Below are 24,052 nucleotides of genomic sequence, written 5' to 3' on the forward strand. Positions count from 1 at the left end.
AAACATAACAGTTTTTGTAATAGGAACCTATCCCACTTCAGTGGACAAACACTTTTCAAGATAACTCTTGTGTATTTCTTTTTCAATTTTCATGCTGTTGTCTTTAGGAAGGTCAGCAGTATTGATCAGTGTAAGGACATCAGCAGCTATTGTTCGATTGTATTAATGACATTGTGTGGGTTTGCTCTGGAATGCTACTTTAAGAAGGTTTTTCCTCCCTAAGTGAGCCAGTTGAACTGATTTAAGTTCTCATGGCATCAATTGGTTTATTTAACATATTTTCCCAAATGTCCTGGCTAGTTTTTAGTTCTGACTAAAATTAGTTATTGCCTCTTACATCTTGGAGATCTCAATTCTTGAATAAAAGTAACAAAAATACCTTGTTAAAAGAACCTCACCAAAAGGCAAACACCTCTTTTCTATCCCCCAAATGTACCTTTAGTCCCGTGTACACAGAATATTGTAGTACTGCCTTTATGCGTTCCCACCTGCTTGTTCTTGTAGCAGGTGGCATCACATCTGCTCTGCTTCAGCAGAGCCTCTCGATGGAGAGGCTACAGACCCTGAAGTCTCACCTGGTTAAGCATGGGAAGAGAAGCATAGGTCCTGCCCATATGTCCCAGCAGTGGCCATGGGGTCAGTCTGCACTCTTTGCTGCTCCTGCCCTGTACAAGACTTCTATCTCCTTCCCAGATGGCGTGACTTACTAGCTAGTATGAATGACTGGAGAGTGTTGGTGAGTTTTTCAAGGGGTCACAGCAATCCATGAGTTTAGGACTAGTTGCATGTGCTGAAGTCCTCACATCAAAAGCAGACAGAAATTTGACCTTATATTTGTGCCCGTGCATATGGATCGGGGATACGTTGCTCCAGGGCTGCTGCAAACATCTGAAAGCATATTGACTACAGGGGGCCTTCACTGGCTTATTTTAAGGTAGTCTGAAAGTTTGTTGTGTGTTGCAAGCATGTTTTTTTCATCTTAGCATTCACCTTCTCCAGAACCATTAAGTCAGCCTAGACATAACTTGTTCTGCTGGTAGGTAAAACCTGCAAAGAGCTTTGAGACAAAAATCCCATCCGAATGTTGCAAATCCTCTCCTCTATAGTCTTGCATTTTGCTACTGCCAGTGAAGCAAATTAGATACTTGAGTGCAGACTCAGATAACGTTTGAACTTTCCTCCAAGCTCCGGTGTTATGTATGTATAAGATCTGTAAATGTCTTACTACTCTGTGTGGAGTTACTCGAATCACTGTAAATGTCTAAAATTCCAAAGAAATTTTGTCATCAGCATTTTAGATGTCTAAACCTTTAAAAAGCTCTAAAGAAAGTTAACCATATTTGTTTATATCGCTGCAGTTCGCTGTCTTTGTTTTGTGTAAAATGACATGAATTAAATTGAAAACGGAGGTCAAAATACAGTAACAAAAGAAAGCCTGTGGTATCTCTTATGCAGGCAAAACCCAGCAGGTAGTAGAAACTTTTAAAAGGTTGAGGGCAAATTTCTATTCTACTTCCCACCTGACTAATGTGCAGGTGAGTTTGGATAAGCTTTGGATTATATCTCAAAACTCATTCTAACATGAGTTATCCATTTACCCATGGATACCTTTTGCCATTGCTAAATCTGGTATGTAGCATTCTGCACCTAACAGGGCAGGGAATACGTAAATAGCTTGATATAGATACATATCTATCAAGGGTTGTTTCATCCAGTGATAACTCAGTCTCTTTCTGGCACTTTATTTATTTTCAATTTTAAAATAAAAACTACAAAGTCATTTGAAAGTGATAGGGAACAGTTCCATCAGCTGTCTGAGATTTCAGAGAGGAATTCCCCAAGCACCGTGCAACTTCCTACACATCCATCAAGTGCTGTTCATTATAATTATCCTGTTAGAGTGAGATACCAGCTCTGGTGAGAAGCGGTGCCATGGAGAAAGCCTTTTACTCCAATGTTTTTATCAGATTCCAGTCAGTATTTTACAAAGCAGCCTAGTTCAAAGCAAGCTGGCTGCAACAGTCTCCTGGAGTGGCTTTGAAAGACGTGGCTCCTTAAATGTGTCCCGGCTTTATGTATTGTTAAGGTTTTATTACATGGATTCAATGACCTGGTTGGGTGATCTACAATGACTGAACAAAAAGGTGGAGTCTGTTCGTCTACAGAATACAGTGATACATGCTGGTACAGATTCTGCTGACTGCTTTGAGTGAAAGTGCTGCTCTTCTGCGCAAACAGCACCATTGATGTCAGGGCTGGATGACTGAGATAATCCATGAAGTTTGGTGTTGAAATGGTGTTGGATTTCACCACACTTGCTATGTATGTAATGTTTTAATAATTCTTCAAAATGCCCCACGGAAATCATGAGACCTAGAACTGGCTGAGAAATCTCCCTATTGTTTCATCCCACTATAAATACTGTATTCAAGTGACTTTTTCATGGAGTTTTCTTACAGATTTTGAAATAAGTTCAGAATAATTATTGTTAATTACTTGTGTTATTATTATTAAGTGGACTTACATTATTTGGAGTAGCACGGGGTCACTCTGAGTAAAAGAAAACATAACCAGTAGTGCTACTGCAAGTTATATATTAAATATTTGAAATAAACCCAGGAAATTTGCCTTGTGTTTCGCCCCATGTAGTAGATTGAAATAGATGAGCGAGTTTTTACTTTTGAGGTTATGGAGCACTGGTGTAAATAGGCAAAAAAGCACCTAATGAGTTCCAAAGATTTGTGTCTGAATAACAATACTTATTTCACAGCCTTGAGGGACATTAGAAATCCATTGAGCTTATTTAACTATGGATGTTTTGGGATGACCAGAACATATTGTCATGTTGATTATGTGTGATTTTTATTATGTGCAGGGGAACGTAACCTTTTCCTGCTCAGAACCACAAATCGTTCCTATCACCTTTGTCAGCACCAGTCGAAGCTACTTGCTACTACCCGGCACTCCTCAAATTGATGGTTTGTCAGTCAGCTTCCAGTTTCGAACATGGAATAAAGACGGCTTACTTCTGTTCACCGAAATGTCTGAAAATTCAGGACCTCTCTTGGTTTACCTTCATAGTGGGAGATTGACACTACTTATTCAGAAAGACACGGAGAACCCAGTGGAAATCAGTGAAGGTACTTCAGTTTTGTTTAATCTTATCTGTCCTCATTTAAAATAGAAAGGTCCAACCCCAAAGGATGAAAGGGTGGTGAAATCAGTGAAGGTACTTTAGTTTTGTTTAATCTCATCTGTCCCCAGGATGAAAGGGTGGTGAAATAAGGAAGCACCCAATCTTCCTTTCTCTTTTCAAGTTTTCTCTTGCTTTCCAGTGGTAGAACGACTCTGTGCAGCTTGAGGTAGGTCTAAGCATGGGAAGTTGGCATCCTGATATCTCCAGACTCAAATGTACCTGACAATTAGCTCAGCCTCTGTGTCCTTAAACAGTCACACTAGATTTGCTTCAGTCAGGTCACATGAAGACCTTCTTGTTTCCCATCCTCAGATTTTTGTGAAGTCAGCTGGGAGCAAGCTCAGCCACTGCACCATTCCCCAGCCCAAGTTAAGGCAGCCTCAGAGCTGATTTTCTTCCTCTGACTGTTGCTTTACACTCTCCTTTTAAGCTACGCTCAATAGAGACTGATTCTGGGCTTCCTCTCCCCACTGGCCTCCTTAGCCAGTGTGTAAGTTGCCTTGTGCAGCTGATGGGATGCAAGAGGGTGAAATGGCGTTGCCTCTCTGACCTAAAATTCAGGGGAAATTGCTTGTGAACACTTACCAGAACAGCTATGCATTGGCTCCCAGAGACACCAGGGAAGCAATTTCAGACTGTACAACAGAGGCAGGACCAGAGTGGCCCAGCTGCTGTCCCAGTGTGACCTGTATAAGCCATGCTGGCATCCCAAACAAAAATGTTCTTAGCCCAGGGCCTCTGCACATCTCTTGCTGCTATGCAGCCATGCTGGGTGGGAGACTGGGAAATTCATTTTCTGCATAGGTTGAATACCCAGTTTCCAAAGGTGGGTGAGTAATAGACTGGTGAAACTCAGATGGAACTAAATAATAATATTTTCTAAAAAAGCAGCTGTTTAAAAATATATAATATTAAAACGTTCCCGGTACAGACTAAAAGAGGGCAGATGTGTCTATTAAAAGCAGCCGAAATAAAATCTGACAGAAAGCAGAGCTGTTCCGTCTATGTGTTTCATTCCCCTTTATGGCAGAAAATGAGGCAGCCCTGCATCTATCCTTATTCACATAGATTGCTACAGCCTTAGCTTGCTGCAATTGAATGCTGAAAACTGAGTTTTCAGCCTTTATTGCAGTCCTAATTAAATTGTTGACAAAGCTGAGACAATGTCAATATTTGGTTGGGTGTATTTGTTTTTATGTAGTTCTGAAATCATGAACCTGAGCCCAGCCTTTGATGCTATCCAAAACATTGCTAAACTGCCTACTTACACATGGAAAATATGCAGAAATTGCAAGTGCCATGTTCTGCAGATGTCAGGTACTCACAATAAACTCACGCTTGCTCAAGAATGGACCTATTTTTGCCCCAAATGGGACCTATTTTGTTTTGACATCTTTTCAAACTTCAAAACATATTTCACTTCAAAATGGACTTGTTCTAGTTGAAAAATCATCCATTTTTTCTGGAAAAATCGGCCCCTTATTCTATGGAAATTGTGCATGAGTTAACAGCCATTGCTGTGGAAATTGTCTCATTTTCAAACTCGTAACGAAATGGCTTTTCATACACAGAACACCCACAATTTTTTATTTTGTTTTGAACTGTTCTCGCACCTCTTTGTGTCACTAAGTGCTCGTTTGTTTCTTCTGAAAGCTACACGAAGAAAAAAATATTCTGTTAAGGAGGGGAGGAAATGCTAGCTGTTTGCGCCTGGTCTCGGTGACTCCAGCCTGATGGTGGTGTATTCTGCGCTGTAATTAGGTTACTTTTGATCTGCACCACTGTGCCTGAGCTCTGAAGCCTGCCCACTGATTTTCATGGCTGCTAGAATACAGCCATGAAATAGAATAGGGTGTGAAGTTTCTTTGTAGCTATGTGGTGCTGTTTCAAAGGCCACAAGATGCAACGCTGATTTTCAGAATAAGGAAACAGAGAGGTTATTTCCCACTTTGCATGAGTTTGTATAAGAGAAAGAGGCTACCCAGTACCAGCATCTGTCAGGCACTTTCATGGGTTCCTGGTCAGAAAAACAATCCCAGCTCTCACAAGACCCATGTCAAAATCCAATATAGGAAGACTTCAGCACATCCATTGATAAGACTGTGTGCTAACTTAGTGCTGAAGGGTTTTAGGGAATGCAACTCCTACTGGTACCTGCTGGAGTTCATGAGGTATCCTATTGGAGCCTGAGACAGGGTATGACCACCTCACTGAGTCTAATCCTCTGCAATCTCAGGCATGTGTTTAGTACCAGAAGCTCAACAGAGATCTTCTCTGTGCGCTCCTGTGAGCTATAAGCATTTTCCAACAGACTGAAAATAAGACATAAACACCCACAAAATGGTAGTAATGAGCTACTAGAAAGGTGAAGGGCCCTCCTAGCTTGCTGAGTGCCTACAGTACCAGAAACAGGTTAGATTAAAATGTGAGATGACCTACTTAAATACTCTCAAAAACTTTCTCTTTCTTGGGCCTTTTCTTCTATGCCATTTTGTTTCTAGAGGTAATGAGTTCTTTTCAGCTGCCAGTTCTCCCTATTTTGGGGTCAGCTGCACATTTGTAGTCACAAGTTGGAAGCAAAAGGAGGTTTGAAGAACACTGTTGTCTCCTGCACCTCTTTTTTCACTCTTCATGCTTGTTTTCTGCCAGGCACCAATCTCCATGATGGACTTTGGCATTCTGTTAACATCAACGCCAGAAGACATCGCATTACCCTGACACTGGATAACAATGCTGCCACTGCTAGCCACGCAACCACTGTCTCAAGGATCTACTCTGGGAACAGCTACTATTTTGGAGGTGGGTTGTTTCAGAGAGATGCAGGACAGGTTTTCATGATGCAGATCCTCAGGTGCTCACCATTGATGTCTCCCCAGGTGCACTCTGTTTGCAGCTAAGAGCAAATGTTGTAATGACTGATTTTAGACCCCCTCTTGAGCTGCAGTGCATACAGCACTGCAGGAAGACTGTCTTGGTCAACCCTGACAGAGAGAGAACATACAAAACTGCTACAGCAGCTGTAAAAGTGGACTGCCAGTAGTGGCAGCCCATGGGTACCTACATCTAGCTGGAAAAACACACAAAAGCTCTACAGCTGTGTTAGCCACAGGTGTTTTTTCTAGTTAAAAGGCTTGAGGACTATTAGTAATATTAATATTCCTGTAGATATCACTGTCCTGATCAGGCTCAGTGACTTTAGACTTCACAGCTTAATTAACATATGGCTCAGATCTACAAAGGTATTTACGTACTGTGCTCTCATTGAAATGAATGTAGCTTTAGCTCAATTTTGAAAATGGAAAGAACAGTCTTGAAAAATACTACCTTCTGCTTTTTGGAGTGGAAGCATTAATTTAGATAAAGGGAGTGTCATCAACTGTCTTTTTATCTAATATATTTCTGTGTAGAGCTTACTGCAGCGAGGCTCTGATCTCGATGAACCCTCTGGATACAGCACTAAGTGAGGATGCACAGGAGACTTTGGATCTCAGAGCTGGCCAAATACTGAGGAAGCTCAGATACAAATGCTTTTCTTACTTGCTGTCCACAGGATTTCAGCCTTCTACTCTGTGGTTGCCTCAGCAGCAGAATTTAACCCAGAATGATTTTACAGTTTGCACAGCTTTTTTATGGGAGTCGGTTGCTATCAACTGTGGAGTTTAAAGAAGATGGAAAAAAACACATTTTGATTTTGCTTAGCACATGTGAAAATCACACACCCTGGTGTTGCCAGTGACTGCTCTCTCTTTTTTTTTCTTCTCTCTTTTTTAAAAAAATCGTTTTTTCTTTCTGAAGGATTTATAACACAGAAGGTTGTGTAGCACAAGGAATGAAAACACTTGGAATAATGAGCCTCCGAGTTCTTGCATCAGGAAATCCCAGCAGAAATAGATGAACATTCCAATATCATCCTCTGCCTCTTCTCTTTTTCCCACAGGGTGCCCTGACAATTTCACCGATTCCCGATGTTTAAATCCCATTACTGCTTTTCAAGGCTGTATGAGGCTCATCTTTATTGATAACCAGCCCAAGGACCTCATTTTAGTTCAGCAAGGCTCCCTGGGGAATTTTAGTGATTTACACATTGATCTGTGTGGCATCAAAGACAGGTAATTATTGTTTCCTCTTTCTTGTATTTGTTCTTTTTTTCATCCTAGTGGTTTATAAATACAGGTTGCGTTAAGTGAAAATTCTAATCTGCCAACATTACAGATATTAGGCATAATAGAGCTACTAATAGAAAATATTACAGCAAAGATAGGAGGACTGGAGGGGAAACGGTTTCAATTACATGAGGCTCTCTTCACATTGACTTGTAGGAAATAGAGTATGCAAATTCAATCAAACTACAGATTGGTGAAAGGATTAAATTTTATGCATAAACAACATTTTATTGCTTTGAAGTTTTAGAGGGGAATGAAAAAGAAGGAAAAATTATTTGATACATCAGAACATGTCATCCACTTGATGTACTAGCTGGTTTTGCTTAAGTAGATCGCTCACAATTTTTCTTGTTAGCCATTACAGCACGGCACGTTTATAATGAAGATATGGTACACCTCATGCAACATACTGCCCATTCAGTGGGACAATACAAAGATGAAATGTCTGTATCCACCAGAGACACATTTCAGTTTAAATACTGATCTGAATCCCTCCTAAGCTGAAACCTGACAGGAAACACAGATTTTCTCATAAAGAATAGAGAGGAAATAAGCAACCAATTTTTTTGAAGTATTTCGTAATTTCTCCTTTGCTTCCTGTGGATTTTTAGTGTCTAAATATTGCTGAATTATTTCTGCAAATGTGTATTTTGAAGTTAGTATGTGGAATAATAGGCTCTGATTTTGCGGGGTTTTGTAAGTATAGCTAAGTTCTGAAAAATGGAAATGGAACTGCTGGAAATTTCATGCACTTAAGATATTTAAGGGAGTAGTAAGGATATTTTGGAAATGCATTAGGAGCTTAAGCATTTAATACATTTTTTTTCTGACACGTTGCTTAGAGAGGTGGTGCTGAAGGCAAATCTCCATTATTGCTTACTGTAGGAGGGATCAGCCTGCTGGAGCACAATCTTTTGAAAAGTGGGCAAAACTTCTGTTATGCAAGACCTTTGTGCTCATCCTTGTATGTTCCTGTTCGTTAACTTGTACGGAGAAAATACTGACTCTGCTGATCAAACCTGTTTCCGTGTTTAACGATGACTGAATTCAGGGGGATATGAATTTCACGCTTCATGTGCCTGAAAAGGTAGATGGGATTGATAAGCTGCAGCTGATTTAACAAAAGGAAGTAAAATATAAACTTTCCTGAGAACTAAGAGAAAGTAAGTATTTTGCTGTTTTATTGGAAAAGTAGATTCTTTAAGATTGAGGGACCATTCAAAGGCAGCTTGTATATTTGTAAATTGAAACAGAAGACAGCTTTTCTGCTGTGACGCAGAGGTGCTGTGGGACATTTCCAGTGCCTTAATTGTCACCAAGTCCAGGCTACAGCGTAAATCTGTGGTACTACTGCGAGTGTCTTCCTCATCTTCGGTATCCCAAGGATGACAAGCATCTGTGATCATACCATACAATGATCCAGGGCAAGGATCCGTTCATAATAAGAATGGTGGCACTTTACATAATCATTGCCTTGAATATATCACACACATAAACAGAAGTTATAGGTGATTTAGTGAAGATTAAAGTGCTCTCTTCCAATGCAGTTCTGTGTATAGCCTTAAATTTATAAGTCTGTACAGTATGATCTAGGTAGATCTATGGTAGATATGATCTATAGTAGTTATGACCATATGGTAGGTGTGACCTATGTAGATTGTATAGTAGATATGATCACAAACCCATGGTAGATTTAAAAAAAAGGAGAAAAAGGATTTGATTTACAGTTGGCAAAAGTGGTTCTCTTATGGCTGGATTTGGTGTATCAGTGGAGGTGCCCTGAAGGGGAAGAGAGAAGCCTGCTGCCTGGGAAAGCATGGGGCTGAAGTTCAGAAATTCTCCTTGTCATGGAAGGGCGCAAGCCTCACTGGTGCCATGGAGATTGCAGCTTTCTTGTTCAGTGAAATACCCAGCGGTCCCTCCCTGTCTGGCAACTCCAATAACTGTGCTGAAGCTGTTTTGCAGGGAAGAAGGAAGGATGTTATTTTTTGTCCAAATTATATTACACATTTTACACATCTGGGACACAGTCTTGAGAGAGGTTAAATTTACAGAATTGATTTCAGGAAGTTACGAAAGTTGTTCGAAGATTCACAGGATGAAGTACTGCTGGTGCAGTAGTGAAGTCAAGAACGGTCATAACAGCAAGGGAGGGTTGGAAAGAGAGGTGAAAGTCAAAGAAAATAAGGAAAATACAGACAAGAGGTAAATATTTTGTGTTATTTTGCCAGCACAATTGATCCTAAGACACTGGATGAGCTGGGGAGAGACTGAACAAGAAAGTATTCATGGAGTGTGTTCCTTCTAATGATTTTTGAAATGTGTAGGTTCTGCAAGCCTATATTATGGCATAATTGGTTACAGCAAACTATAGATGGAAAGTTTGGGAGAATGGGAAATTTGAATTCAAATCGAAAGACTGTATTGCTGTCTACTCTGCACGGTGTACCCTTGAGTATGTTTTCAAATCTTGTTCAAATTGGTTCACTGCACAAAATTTCTGCCTCTTCCTGTCACTGTAGTTCAAGTAGCCACCATAGCTCGAGTAGTGCTCTGTACCGCAGCAGCTCTGGACCACAGGAAAGTTGGGCTCTGGCTCCAGGCGTGCAGTATCCAGCTGCTCATTCTCTGTATATAAGGAGCGTTAAAACTCTGTAAAAGCATCTCCTGCGAGAAATGTGGTCTCCCCTTTCTTAATTATAAGATTTATTGCTGTGTGCACTGTAAAGTACGTGTTTTTGTAATTTTAACGCATGTGGGAATTGTGTAGCTTAATTAACATGTAAATGGGACATTTGTCTTAGTTATCTAAGCAAAAACCCTCTTTTGAGGAATATGCCTCTATTTAGAAAGCAGTTCATTTGTTACAGGCTTGTAGGCCAAGCTCATTCAGACCTGGGCTCTGAAAGCAGTGGTTAGGCAGCTCACTGCAACTTGTGCTCTTAAAAAGAGAATTAATGACTTTGTTTTGAAGGATGATAAACTGGGACTACTATTGATGCTGACAGTATGTTTCTGAGAGCGAATCTAGTTCCGTAATCATGTTATACACCCCCACACACCACACATATACCCCAGGATTCCCTGTATAAAGTGATGAGCTTCCATTTATTTAAATGGAGCCATCTGAGGGACTAAGCCTTAATATCTCATTATCTCTCATCTCTAGTATTTGAACTATATGGGCGCTCAAGTGAACTTGGCATGAATGCTTTCTGTCTCCCTGGATTTGTTATTTCCATCCTTCAGTGACTATTTCTCAGGGAATAAATGCCCTGTTACTAGCTGAGCTATCAGAGAATACACACAACAAATGGGGATACCTGTAGAAATATACGGAGTTGTGCCTTTTTTCCCTTTGGTGGCTGGGGAGACAGTGCCAAGTGAAGATGCTTTGGGAGACACAGGTGAACTTGACCCTGTTGCTGACCCTACTTTGAGCAGGGGGTTTTCCTAGAAACTTTCAGCAGCTCCTTTCAGCCTCAGCGATCCTGTGAACGAGGCCACCCAGTAGTTGCTCTGGTCCTGGCTGAGTGGGCAGTTCAGGATATATCTGCGAGAGCTGGGATTAGCAGATAACAGAGAAAACTTATGTCTTCTGTGCTTTCAGTAGGGTGTTAAGATGTTTTACAATCTGGAGTTGAACACAGCAATATGGACTGTCCCAGTGATGGAGAAGGCTAGTTAGCACCATCTCCTCTTAAGAGACCACTTGTTTCTAGCCCTCGGTTGCAGTGCCAGCATCACTGATGTTCCTACTGCTACACTGCAAGTTGTCTCTGATTTGCCATCCCTTTGTATGGCCCCTGCATGTTGTCCTTTGGTGATGCATCCTGTGCAAAGGAGGCACCCCTGATCTATTCACATCAGAGCTGTGTCTGCTCCACAAGCCCTGCAAAGTCGTGCTGTATTCCCTCTTCACCTCCTTCAAGTAAAAGCTGTTCCTGCAAACTGTTCCCAATGCCTTGTGGAACAGGAAAGTAGAGTCTGTAGGAGGAAACAGTTTTTCCTGTAGCAATGCATTTGTAGGGCTCTTGGCATTATCCCCACTGCCTGCCTGCTGTTAATCCAGCTAACTGTTTTTTTTTTCTTTTGTTCTTAGTATGTATATTTGCTATGGTTGTCCAAATCCACAGATTGCTCAATCTTTTCTGAGGCTGTTGCAAAGCGTGGTGTTTACACTGCTCCTGTTATGAAGTGTTAGAGGTCATAGCTGCCTGCAATGCATTTAGTCCCACTCCAATGAGAGGTAAAGAAAAAATGAGATGGTATCCTGCTAAGCCATAGAGGTCTCCTCGATATTTAAAAGGAAGTGGTTTTTAATTTTATCCTCCTTTGTTGTTGCTTTTTCAGGATTTCTGCTTGGTTAGGAGTTCAGGTACACATCAGGGGTTGTTTGCTTTATACTGAATTAATAAGTCAGAAAATACAGTTTTTTTACAGCATCCTGGCATTTCCCCTCCGTGGCATGGTACAGAGCAGAAAGTAACCAGGCAGAGATGTCTGGAAGTGAAGTCTTTGAATTCAGAGCTTTTTTGTTGCGGGGGGAAAGAGATATCTTTGAATATCTATGCAGTCTTTTGCAGCAGTACGTGTACTACAGTGACCATCTCTGACCAAAAGCCATCTGGCATAGGCCCAAACAAATAAATGCAGACTCTCTTTGAGTTTATTTTCAGTTCAGACTGATATAGATTAAGTTTATGGCTACAGGGACTGTACAGCCCTCACTCCTGGTGTTTTGCACTGTAAGTGTTTTTTGGGAAGAGAGGATTCTTCTGGGGTTGACATATTAAACCTAAAAGCTTCCAGGGGAAAGCCTGAGCAGTAAGAACGTCTAATGAGAACCGAATAATGCTTTCTGTCTTTGGCCCTTAATCTGTAGGGAGGACGTCACTGTCAAGGGATGGAGAGGTGGCAAGCAGCATAGAAAATTCATTTGCTTCCCACAGATGCTGTAAGTCAGACGGGATTCACTCCAGAATGCTCCACTTCTTCTCCACTTCACTCCTGAGCTCCACTAAGCCTCTAGCTTTATGCAGATGGCCCAGCTCCCTGTCCTTCACCTGCAGGTAGCATGTTAGGGGCTTTACAGAAACAAGCTGGAAAGACTTTCCTAAGTACTTCTGATTTAGAGAAAAAGGGGAGAAGGAGCAACACTTTCTACTAATTTGTCAATTCCATGATTTGCATGATTTATTTTTACAACTGCAGGATTAAGCTCTGCAATTGCAGAATTTATTGCCTTTTTTTTTCTTGGGATTTCTTCTTCACAGATTCCATGATGTCTAGAATGATGGTTCAGCTCAGGCTGTGTATTTTTCTTTGATGAACAGTAACTTGATTCCCTTCTACTTGTCTCTCTATTTTAATAAGATCCTGTGACTTCTTGGATTCTGCCCCTCTTTCAGATGTGGTCAAAATGAGGGTGAGAAGTTTGTAAGCTGCTAGGAGGATGCGGAGGCTGAGCCACTGGATAACTATGGGAACATCTTCCTCCTAGTAAATCAAGCTAACAACTGTGTGTTGATCCCTTTACAACCTCTATTTCAATTGCTAAAAGATGAGAGACAAATCCAGTTGGATGTATTCCCTGACCTCAGCCTTGGCCTGACCAGCCCTTTCCAAGGAGTACATCCTCTCTGGGCCACTCAGAGGTGGTGCTGTCTGCAGCTCTGACTGTGAGTCTGTCATTCAGGCCTCACAGCTCTTTCTAAAACTGACACTCTGTTCTTTTGCGTGCCACAAACTGTTTTCTACAAGGGGAGACTAAATAGGCTAGGGCTCTTCAGCCTGGAGAAGAGAGAGCTAGACAGGGTTGTACAATGAGGAGCAGCGTGAAGGAGGTGAATAATAAACAAGAATTTGCTGTTTCTCACAAATTCACAGCATCAAATTGGATGTTGTTAGATACTGTAGAGGTCAAATATAAAGGAAAAAGCCAGTAAGGCGTACATGAATCCATAAGCCACAGATTGCTGGAAGCTGGCAAAGTGTGTTCAGTGCAATGCTCTTAAACTTATTTCATCAGCGTCTTTGCTGTGACGCTGTCAGAGCAAGGAAATTGGAAGAGAGGCGCTGTTTATCTGAAGTGAAGTCTGGAGGGAGGTGATAGTCTTAGGACTAGGAAGCCCAAGTTTCTTAGTGTTTTAACAAAAATCCTTTTCATTGTGGGCGGCTCTTTGTACCTCCATTGTTCAAAACCAAAGCATATTTTGTTGTAGCTGTGCTAATCTCCAAATACACTGGAATTTGACTGTAAATTTTGCACTGTGTTTCTCTTCCTACAGCGGCAGCAGAATAGTGGAGGTGTGGGTCTGTCTGTGTGTGGGCAAACAATGGAAGGCATAGCCTGAGGGAAATTCAGGCAGCCTCTCATTTAAAAATAAATGGAATGGGTAGGAAAACAAATATGCAGATGCCGAGAACTTGGCCACACTGTTGAGAAGCTCTGGGATTTCCCGTTCAGCAATTGGCTGGAATGCCAGATTTTAGGACTAGAAATACTAGCTTCAGTCCTGAAGCTGAGTTGGTTGTTTGCTGTAGTTGGCATTCTGTTCAGAGAATAGACGCAGGAATGTGGGCTCAAGAGATATTGCAGCTCAAGAGTTGCCATGGATATTAGGAAAGTGTGCCAGAAAATCATTAAACCTCAGTCCAGAAACACTGTGGATTTCCAGCCCTTCATCATACGGCACAGATGCTCCCTTTGGGCTGAGCAAGGCTGTCTGCTCTTACAGCAGATGGACCCCTTGGAATACAGCAGCAAGGGTTGTGGTGGTGCCTGCAGCCTGAAGGCATGGGTTGATTAATCTCATCCACTTCTTGTATACAGTGGGACAAACTGCTTTGCAGCCTTAATTACAGTGAAGAAAGTTCCATATCCAGGAGTTCTTGCACTCATGTGTACTCAGAGAGGTAAGATCTGGTGCGGTTTCCCCTACCAGCTCCTCCAAACTCTGTAAAGAGAAGTTCTTAGGAGGCATTGTGGTTTGGATAGCTTGTGCCAAACAGCTGTCTTAAGGGGAAAACCGGCTTTGTTTTCCTCTGACTTGACACCTCTCATGGCAATAGTCTCCTTTGCCCCTCAGGATGGTGCTAGACAAGGCTTTTGGGGCACATCCTTAGATGTGTCACATCCTTAATGATAATGTTGGTTACATTAATGCTCTTGAACCACTCAACCCCCATCACAAAGGATGTGGTATTTAAGTTGGCCAGTGCCAGAGAAAACTCTTCTAAAGAGCCTGAAATTTCACATGATTCTGCTATTCCTGTGAGGGCTGAAATAGCTTGAAACCTTTGACTTTTTGGTAGCAAAGTTCACCTGGACAGAGGTAGGCCTAAGGCAGAAGCATAGTGTTGTACACCCATTGTAACATTGTCATAAGTTTTGTATACCATTTGTATGTGAGACTAGGTAGTCTTGGGATTAAGAAGGCCATTTGTGTGTTGAAACTGTCATTATTCATAAATGAGCTATGAGGGTAGTCAGAGCCTGGTTTCCTTTAGGCTTAGATTTGCGTGAATGCATAGATAAATGCATGCATTGCTCTCCCTGTCTACAACTGCTTGGGTACTTTAATCTGATTGCTGCAGTTCATGTTGATTTTGCGCTGATGAAGCTTTGACTGGGTTGTCCTATTTTTGCTTGGCTGGCACCCTGCCCTCACTATAGCAAATACTGACAGTACTTGTGAAGGACAACACTAGGAACTTCAGTTCCCTTAAGTGACCTGGGGGAGGGGGGAAGGAAAAAAGAAAAGAGATTCACGTTGAATCCACCTTGGCAGATGGACGGATGGTGCATCTGGCAGGACATCCTGGGAATTCCAGAGTTCTGCAGTGAGGAACACAAATCTGACCTCAGATATTTTCTTATGAATCCTGGCAGTGTTTCATCTCTGTAGCATCAGTGGGCAGACGCAAGCACACACTGATATTGCCATCCTTATTAAACCAAGATTCATCTGCATATTCCAATTCTCCTAGCAAATACAAATGGTGAGAGCAGCATGTGGTGTACATAATAATCACTGCGATGGGATTGACGTTAACAGCTTACCTCGTTAGGGAGAAGCATACCGAGTTGATTCATGAGTTTGCTTCTCTGTACTACTCAAGTTACGGAGCACAAATAGCATCCTTAGTCCCTATCCTTTTACCCCTACCCATGTTTTATCTGTGAAAATTCTTCATAACATTTGCTAAATAAATTAGTTTAAAGTGTTCTTTTTTTCTTGCTAAATAGAGCTGACCTTTTAAATCCTGCTCTATATCTACTTCCTTTGGAGATTCCATTAGATTTTACTATAAATTTTTACTTGTAAGAAATAATAATTTTTGACTTTTTCCTCCTTTTCTTTTAGTACTGAACTTAACATTGCTTCATGTGTTGTACTGTCAAAATGGGCCTTTGGGAAATTAATTACTATTGCAGGTGAAGGGTGTTAGGATAAATCCGATGAAAGCACAGTCTCTTTTTGCATTTCCCAAATCTCCTCTAAGATTTAATGTATGCCCTGCAGCAGAAGCCAAACTTTATATGATTTTTTTTTTTCCCCCCCCGAAGCTGGCCATGCAAACGAGAAAATATCCTGTCTAATTATGCCCAGTGAGTTTTAATTTTATTTATTACAGTCCCAGGCTGGGATTGAAAAAGCAAACACTTAATATTGCATTCACCCCCACATAAATAGCTGCAGTGCATGGCAGAAGGAATTAAAAAAACCCAAACCAGACAAATTGGCATCCATTCTTTTCATTCTCTCTAGTATTTTTATTTTCAGTATATAATGTCTTTTCTGCAGAAATTACAATTATTTTATATTTATCATGGTTTAACCCCAGACGGTGACTAAGCACCACGCAGCCGCTCTCTCACTCCCCCTGCAGTGGGGTGGGGGAGAGAACCAGAAGGGTAAAAGTGAGAAAATTCATGGGTTGAGATAAGAACAGATTAATAACTGAAATAAAATAGTAATAATAATAATAATAATAATAGAATATACAAAGCAAGTGATGTACAATGGAATTGCTCACCACCCGCTGACCAATGCCCAGCCCATCCTGAGCAGCGATCACCCAGCCAACTCCCCCCCCAGTTCATATAGTGAGTATGTTGTCGTATGGTGTGGAATAGCCCTTGGGCCAGTTGGGGTCAGCTGTCCTGGCTGTGCCCCCTCCCAGCTTCTTGTGCATCTCCAGCCTTCTCAGTCAGTAGAGCATGAGAAGCGGAAAAGTCCTTGATTTAGTGTAAGCCCTGCTTAGCAACAACTAAACCATCAGGGTGTTATCAACATTCTTCTGGTACTAAATCCAACACACAGCACTATGCCAGCTACTAGGAAGAAAATTAACTCTATCCCAGCCAAAACCAGGTCAGTATTCCAGATTATTTCCTCTTTGCAAAAAGTCCTCTTAATTTTTCTGTTCTTGGTTTTATAGCAATGAGTTGGATGTTTTTAGATCACACTTCCTGAATTTGGATGGTAATCAAAACTGGGACAAGTTAGAAGACATAATAAGGGATGTTATCTGTCCTCTTTTAAAACGTTTCTGATCTTGGTTAAATCCCAAAGTAGATTTGAATATTGCCTGCCTAAATCTCCACTATCAGCCTCAAAAAAGCATTCAAACTGCACATTTTCAGATGCTAGAATACTGGATCTTTTTCTAGAATTGTTCCATTAAATCATACATACAGGAGGAGCTGTCCTGGCTGGTTGCAAAAATCTGATAGTCCAGGCTATAGTTTCTCTGATCTTTTGCTTCACCTTAAAAAGATCACTTCAGTCCTGTGTGTGCTTATTTTCCCCCTCACCTTTTGTCTCTCTTGCCGGTTTCTAATGTAGGCTCCGGTGGATGTGCTTACATGCACAGGGCACAGTGAAGCTTCAGGTGTCCTTTCAGTTTCTATTTTAATGAAAGAAATGGCGGGCAAGTTTTCAGAAAGTTTCCCTTTCTCATGCTTGTGTTGGTACTTTGTAAAACACTGACAATTTGCTTTGTGTTTATGCAGCAAAAATGACAATATTGTTAGAAATGCCTCTTTCATCAAACTGTTCTTAATGAATTTATCTGTTTCCTCTTTCTCTGTAGTAAAAACAAAGCAAAACACTGGAAATAATGATGTGGAAATGAAAGGGGGACAGTATCCTAAATCCTAACTATGTTACGTGGCAGGGAAGGAAAAGGTGAAAAGGGTATTAAAGATCAATATCCAGTGGGGAAAAATAGTATTAGAAATAGATGAACACATGATGTTCTGTGAGAGTGAAGAACCCCTTGGGTCTTTCCCAAAAGTATGCACCTACATCACAAATTAGACACGCTAACTAATGTAATTAAACGATTTCAGGTAGCTCATTTTGGAGTGTGAGTCTTACAACACCCCTCAATACCACCCAAGTTTTAGGGTAGAAAAACTGAGCAAGATTTAAAAAATTGAAACTCACAAACACCCAAAATCTGGGTATCGGAATTAAAATGCCCACGGTTTTGAAGACCATCCCCACAACGTCTCATATCTATTCTAACGTTTAAGCTTAGCCAGATAATGCAGATAAAGACAGAACTTCTGTCCCTGAGAGTTTAAAGGCTGACTGACAATGAAGTGTAATAAAACCACGTAGAAACATTCCCAGCTCTTGGACAGAGCTTTGCACAGGCAGGTGAGCTCGGTCTGTGGTAGTTATAAAACAAGAATGTTTGTACAAAGCAAAGTCTCTGTAAAAATAGGCAATCATACTGGAGGGTGCTACTGCTGAAGAGGGGGGAGATTTCTGTCTCACTTTAATGTGAATGAAAATGGGTGTTCAAATTATCTGGACCATGCCAAGAGCCAGTTTTGCCTGCCCTGCCTTAATTTTAAGGCTTTTTGTTTTCCCTGACTTTGTTTCATACGTGCAAGGCCAGCTGCAGAAAACAATGATTCAGGCCCATATATACCCCCCATACTGTGTTTCAGAGCAGAATAAAGACAGGTTCTTCAGACTGATCTGGCTTCCTCACATCACTGCATCTGAGTTGGAGACAGATTGTGGTTAATTTAGTCTTGTTCTTTTCCAGATAAGTTTACTTATTTATTTATTTTAACGTGAAGCATGAAAATGGTGCTGAGTTCAAATCTCATTTACCTGATGCCACTGCAGAGTAACTAAGAGCCATGCTGATCTGGTCCTTCAAAATGTGTTTAGTAAATTCTGTAAAGGGGTAACTACAGAACTGGTTTGAGCAGGGTGAACTCCTTCCTATAACTGCAATGACTTGTACACGTGGAAAGATGCTGGAGATAGAGACAGCTTTTGGCTTTGCTACAGAGTGGAGGGAGTCCCCATTAGTGCTGGAGAGGGGGTTTGCCCTGAATGAGACCCCTGTGGAGAAAGAAGGCAGTTTGAAGGTTGGCAGGGGGCTACTTAAGTGGCTTTTGGAATCTGGCTTTAGTGTGGAATTGAGTTTCTGGGGGTACCTGAACAGAGGCTCACCCCCATTGCTATTCCTTTAGAAACAAAATTCATGGGATGTGCTACCCTATGGTAAATTAAAGGCCAGCTATGGGGATGCATGTAGGATATGATATCCTGTCCTTGTTTGTTTGTTTTGATTTTTTGCAGATGGCTTTTCTGCTTTTGCTTTGTAAAATGATGAATTCTAAATGGAACAGCTGTCTGTACAGGATGGTTTATTTGTTTCCCTTTTTTAATTTTCAAATTTATTTATATAAAATCCTTTCTGCTGATGCCAAGCCAAACTGTCAGCACATTTACCTCTATTAAAAATGTAGGTGTTCTAACAACAAAGCAATCAAACCATAAAAAAAATGCCTTTTATCTGAGGCATAGATAACAGGCTGTTTTCCCTTCATTTGCATGGATCTCAGCACAACCTCCTCCCACAGTTCTGGCCCAGCCACATGCCTGAGGGCAGTTGGCATCAATGTACAGATCTTCTAAATGTTCGTCTCAGGGTGGTATGCAAGTGCAGAGTCTGAGAACCAAGGGGGCCAACAACAGAAATAATAATGTATTTTAAAAGTTCAGTTATCAAGTTTTGCAAATCTCAGAAAGAAGTAAAACCTACCCTTGTGACAAATTATTAAAATGACAAAAAATGCCTTTTTTTTTTCCTTTATATTTTTTTTTACATCTATTCAGTGTGGGAGAATAAATGATTTCCAGCATGGAAAAGAAGTTGTCTTTCTTCATGTTACTCTTGTTCTGTTTGTACTCCATGACTTCTCATAACATAATAAACTTAGGGAACAAGATGTAGATGGCTTAAAAACCAAAAAACCTAAAGTACGCCACAACACTTTTTAAAACGTTGTTGTTGAGTTTTCTAAAGTTGCAAGAGGAGAGAGAAGTTGGGAGGTGTGGTGATGGGGAGGGAATGTGTGCTGAGGAAAAGCAAAGATCTGGAGAGTGTTATCTTTTGCAACCTGCCTTAATAGAGGTTTTACTCACTCTTTCTCCCTTCTTCTAGTTCTGGTAATTCTCTTTTCTCCCTTTAGTTAAGGAGATGTAGCCCACTACTTTGCCAAAAACAGACATCCAGGGGAAAATAAGAGTGAGATGTGCTTCTGTGGTAGTTTCTTTTCTAATGCTCTCCTCATTTCTTTTCCCCTTGGCAAACCCCTGAAGTGGTTATATGTTGTCTACATAGTAAGATTGGTGGATTTCTCTTCAAAACGCTTGCCTAGTCTCACCTTGAACCCATTTCTTATATCCAAAATAACCTTTGGCAAGGAATTTCACAGATTTACAGCTCAGCAGAGCAAAAATCCACGCTGTTGCAGTTGGCCTCAATCCATTGAGTTTAGTGGAAAGGCACCATTTTACTGAAGCAAGATATAGGCTATTACAGTAACACCATGAGTTTCATCATACATGCATGCCTGAAGTCATCCCTGTTAATGTTATATTTTGTTAATTATACATGAAATAGCTGCCACTCATAAATAAGAAAACATGCTGAAATAAAATGCATTTGAGATAAGACTTAGGCAAATGCTTTCTTGATAGAAAAACTTCTAAATGTCATGTGTTTTCTTTTTATGGCATTGTTGAGTTTTAGGGACTTAGTGGTTGTCTCAAAAAAGATGCATATGGACAGTCTTAATGTTGAGGGTGTGTGCTCCTTTTTTCTTTCTCTGTCTGATGGTTCTCTTTTTTTCTCTCTTTAGTTAGGGAGAATAGAGAGTGGTGCAGGCAGGATGTGTTGTGCTGACTACAACAAAATCTGAGAGGTGCTTATTGAAAGTACTGGGTTTATTCCCAGTCAAGTGTAACATCAAATGTGTAGAACTCCTTCAGCCTTCCCGCTCAAGTCATTTTGTCATTGTTATTTCTTCATCATGCCTATCAAAGGGCCAAATCTTGCCCTCTAATGTCTATGCAGTTTGTCCTTTGAATTCAAAGGAAGCACGCATACAGTTTTGGAGGTGAATGTTTCATCTGAGGACAGTGAATGCTTTTGTGCAGGCTCTGCTATATTGCTCACTTAGATGGCTAAGGTGTGTGTTTTCCAGCTTGGCTGAAGGAGGGAAAATTTTATTTGCTTCATTTATTTTTTTTATAAGGTTCATTCACCATGATATATTCTATGAATTAATTTGGAATCTGGAAGATCAGAGTCTCTGGTCTGTCAAAAACTGTCTTAGGCAAATCATTAAATTTCAAAGTGTCCCATTTACTATACTTGCAAAAATTGAGTTGATTTGTTTGTTCATTTCAATTGCAAAATAGGTCAGGGCCTGCTGCTGCAAGTTTTTATCTCTGAAACTGTCCTGGTTTCAGCTGAGACAGAGTTAATTTTCTTCCTAGTAGCTGGCATAGTGCACTGTGTTGGATTTAGTACCAGAAGAATGTTGATTAACTCACTGACGGTTTAGTTGTTGCTGAGCAGTGCTTACATTGGTCAAGGACTTTTCATCTTCCCCTGCTCTGCCAGGTGCACAAGAAGCTGGGAGGGGGCACAGCCAGGACAGCTGACCCCAGCTGCCCAAAGGGATATTCCATACCGTGTGACGGCATGCTCAGTGCATAAACTGGGGGGAGCTGGCCGGAGGGCAGCGATTGCTGCCCAGGAATGGGCTGGGCATCTGTCAGTGGGTGGTGAGCAGTTGCATTGTGCATCGCTTGTTTTGGTTTGGTTTTTTTTTTCCTCTGCTGTTCTATTAAACTGCCTTTATCTCAACCCACGTGTTTTACTTTTTTCCCCGATTCTTGCCTCCATCCCACAGGGGGTAGGGGGTTAGTGAGCGAGCAGCTGCGTGGTGCTTAGTTGCCAGCTGGGGTTAAACCAGGACCGAAACCTTCTGTGATACCACTTCATTTTTTGCTAAAATTGCTTGATCCTACTAGAATGAAAATATTAATTTATATTTTAAATTGCTTGTATTTAAATCCTTCAACATGAGGATTCAGGAGAGTTAGCAAATGGAACAACCTGTGATTTAGCCATGCCTTGATTAATTTTAATCATAGCTATTTCTTAATTTTGAGTTCTGTGACAATTAGGATAAATTTTGCTTCTAATGAAGATACAACTGCTCAGCTAGAATGGGATTATGGTCATTATTAGAGTTGCAAAGAAATTTGTTTCGTAAGCTTAGAAGGGTTAGATATCTGACCAAAAACAAGACCAATGCGGTTGGTGCTAATTAAAGCAAAAAATTTAAGGAATAAAAAAGGTTTAATTTGGAGTTTATGAATATCATTAAAAGCTTATATGTCTAGTTTGACTCTGTTTTGTGCGTTGTTGGGGGAAGAAAAAGTGTCTGCGTTTGTAAGACAAGTAGAAATGAGGAGTGACCTTCAACTTTGTAAAATCTTTAAAAGGAAACTGTTTTAAGGGAATAAACGTGGCCAAGCCTCTGATATGGGCCTTTGGCAAACCACAAATGACTAGTAATTAGCTCTACTGCATTGGGTTATTTAATAAAAGGTAGCTTAAAATAGGCCGAAAGCATATTTGTCCATTACACTGATGATGTAAATTACGATAATAACACAGTACTGTTCTTTTTACCTCTCCAAAGAGCTTTATTAACAACAGATATTTCTTGTTGCCAGCACCCCTGTGATATGAATATAACTACTGCAGCTGTACAGGTCACATAAATGAATTTTTATCACCAAATTGCAAGTAAAAGTAAAGGCGATATGCTGAGGGCAAGGGCAGGCACGACCAAAGCATGAATATGAGCAAGTCTGCTCTTATGGGCAGAATTCATATATATCACCATAGAGCTGTTGAACCACTGTGCTTCTGCAGCCTCTGGGACGAAGCTGTTGGGGACTTGCTGGTTCGAGGGAGCTCGTGTGGTCCTGCAGAGCGTAGCTGGGTGCAGATCACGCACCAGCCAGTCCTGCTTGTGCCATCCCGGTGGCTGCTCTTTCTTCAGCATTGACCCAAAGCCTCTAAATCTCTCTTCACCGCTGCCAAGACCAGATGTAATGGCAGAGGCGCGGACTGGGCTGTCACTGTACCAGCAGGGTGTTAGGCTCTGTTCGATGACTTCCCAGCATGCCATTAAAAGCCAAAATCTCATCCCTTCTCAAACTTCTTGCCTTGTAAGAATGGGTCAAAACCAACAGTTTTGGCCATCCCCTTTGTCTGAAAAAAATGTTCTCTGCAGCACTTAGGAAAGCTCCCTGGTGAGCAGGAAAACCAGGCATGCATTTCCTGTTCTCTTTCTCCATTTTGTATTTCAGCCCAATGATTAATAGAAGCCATAATAATGATTTTTATGAGACCAATATATCTTATAATTGTTTTAAAAGATGTTACAGATAGTTATAAATAGCATACTTCTTGAATTCTTTGTGCCTCTAGTATTTGAATAATAAATAATTACTATAATAATTAAGCATTAATAAAAATAATTAATCTTTCATATTAATATTTTATATGATCTTTATAATTTTATGTACTGTGGTATAAATAGTAATCAAGTAAACCTGAGTTCTAGAACAAATCTCAGACTCATGCTTACACAGATGAGTGTATGTATGTGTGCATGTACTTGCATCCAGCGTATTGGGGACAAGAGGTCAGTCTGACAGACCTCTCTGCAGGGACAGGTTTCTTTGGGCTTGTCACTGTCTGGCTGCTCTAAACAGCCCTGGACTCAAGTAAGTTGATGACTGCTTGGCTGGTGGGGCTCAGGAGGCTGGTGAAGATGATAGCCATTGGTGACATACAGGTTTTCTGCTTGCACGCATGGAATATGTTTTAATTGTAAGGATTCTAGAAGGAACAGAGTGAAACCCACAGTTAAAGTCGATATGTGCACTTAAATGCACAGACGTTTCCTAAGGATGAGATGCACCACAATAAAATCATGCCTTCAGCTAGTACAAATCTACGTAGCAGCAGTGACTTCACCACTAACACCACTGACAGATCTGGGCCATAAAAAGGGGTTTGAAGCTCAATTTACACCAAAGCAAACCCTAATGGAGTGCTGGTGTGTAAAAGATAAATTGATTGCCTGTTTTTTATCCACCCACCCATTGCAATTGAATCAGTGGTATAAACAAGTTACTCATTTTTCAAAAGTCAAACATACAGTGTAAAAGACATTATCTAATACACAGGAAAAAAAAATAAAAGGAAAGCAAAAGCAAACAATGGAACAACCTCTGTTTCTATTTAGGCTGGTGTAACTCCCATGCGCTGCCTGTGTTTA

General features: G+C 40.8%; 1 protein-coding gene across 1 annotated transcript in view; it reads left to right on the forward strand.

Annotated features, from left to right (window-relative positions):
• Window positions 1–24,052, forward strand: part of CNTNAP5 (contactin associated protein family member 5) — a 232,003-nt gene that overhangs the window by 88,165 nt on the left and 119,786 nt on the right. The window contains exons 8-10 of the mRNA XM_035900233.1: window positions 2,876–3,140; window positions 5,846–5,995; window positions 7,134–7,305. Of these exons, the coding sequence (XP_035756126.1) occupies window positions 2,876–3,140; window positions 5,846–5,995; window positions 7,134–7,305 (587 nt within the window). The remainder of the gene's footprint in view (window positions 1–2,875; window positions 3,141–5,845; window positions 5,996–7,133; window positions 7,306–24,052) is intronic.

This window comes from Egretta garzetta, unplaced genomic scaffold (assembly GCF_000687185.1).
Source record: "Egretta garzetta isolate BGI_Z169 unplaced genomic scaffold, ASM68718v1 scaffold48, whole genome shotgun sequence".
Lineage (NCBI taxonomy): Eukaryota > Metazoa > Chordata > Aves > Pelecaniformes > Ardeidae > Egretta > Egretta garzetta.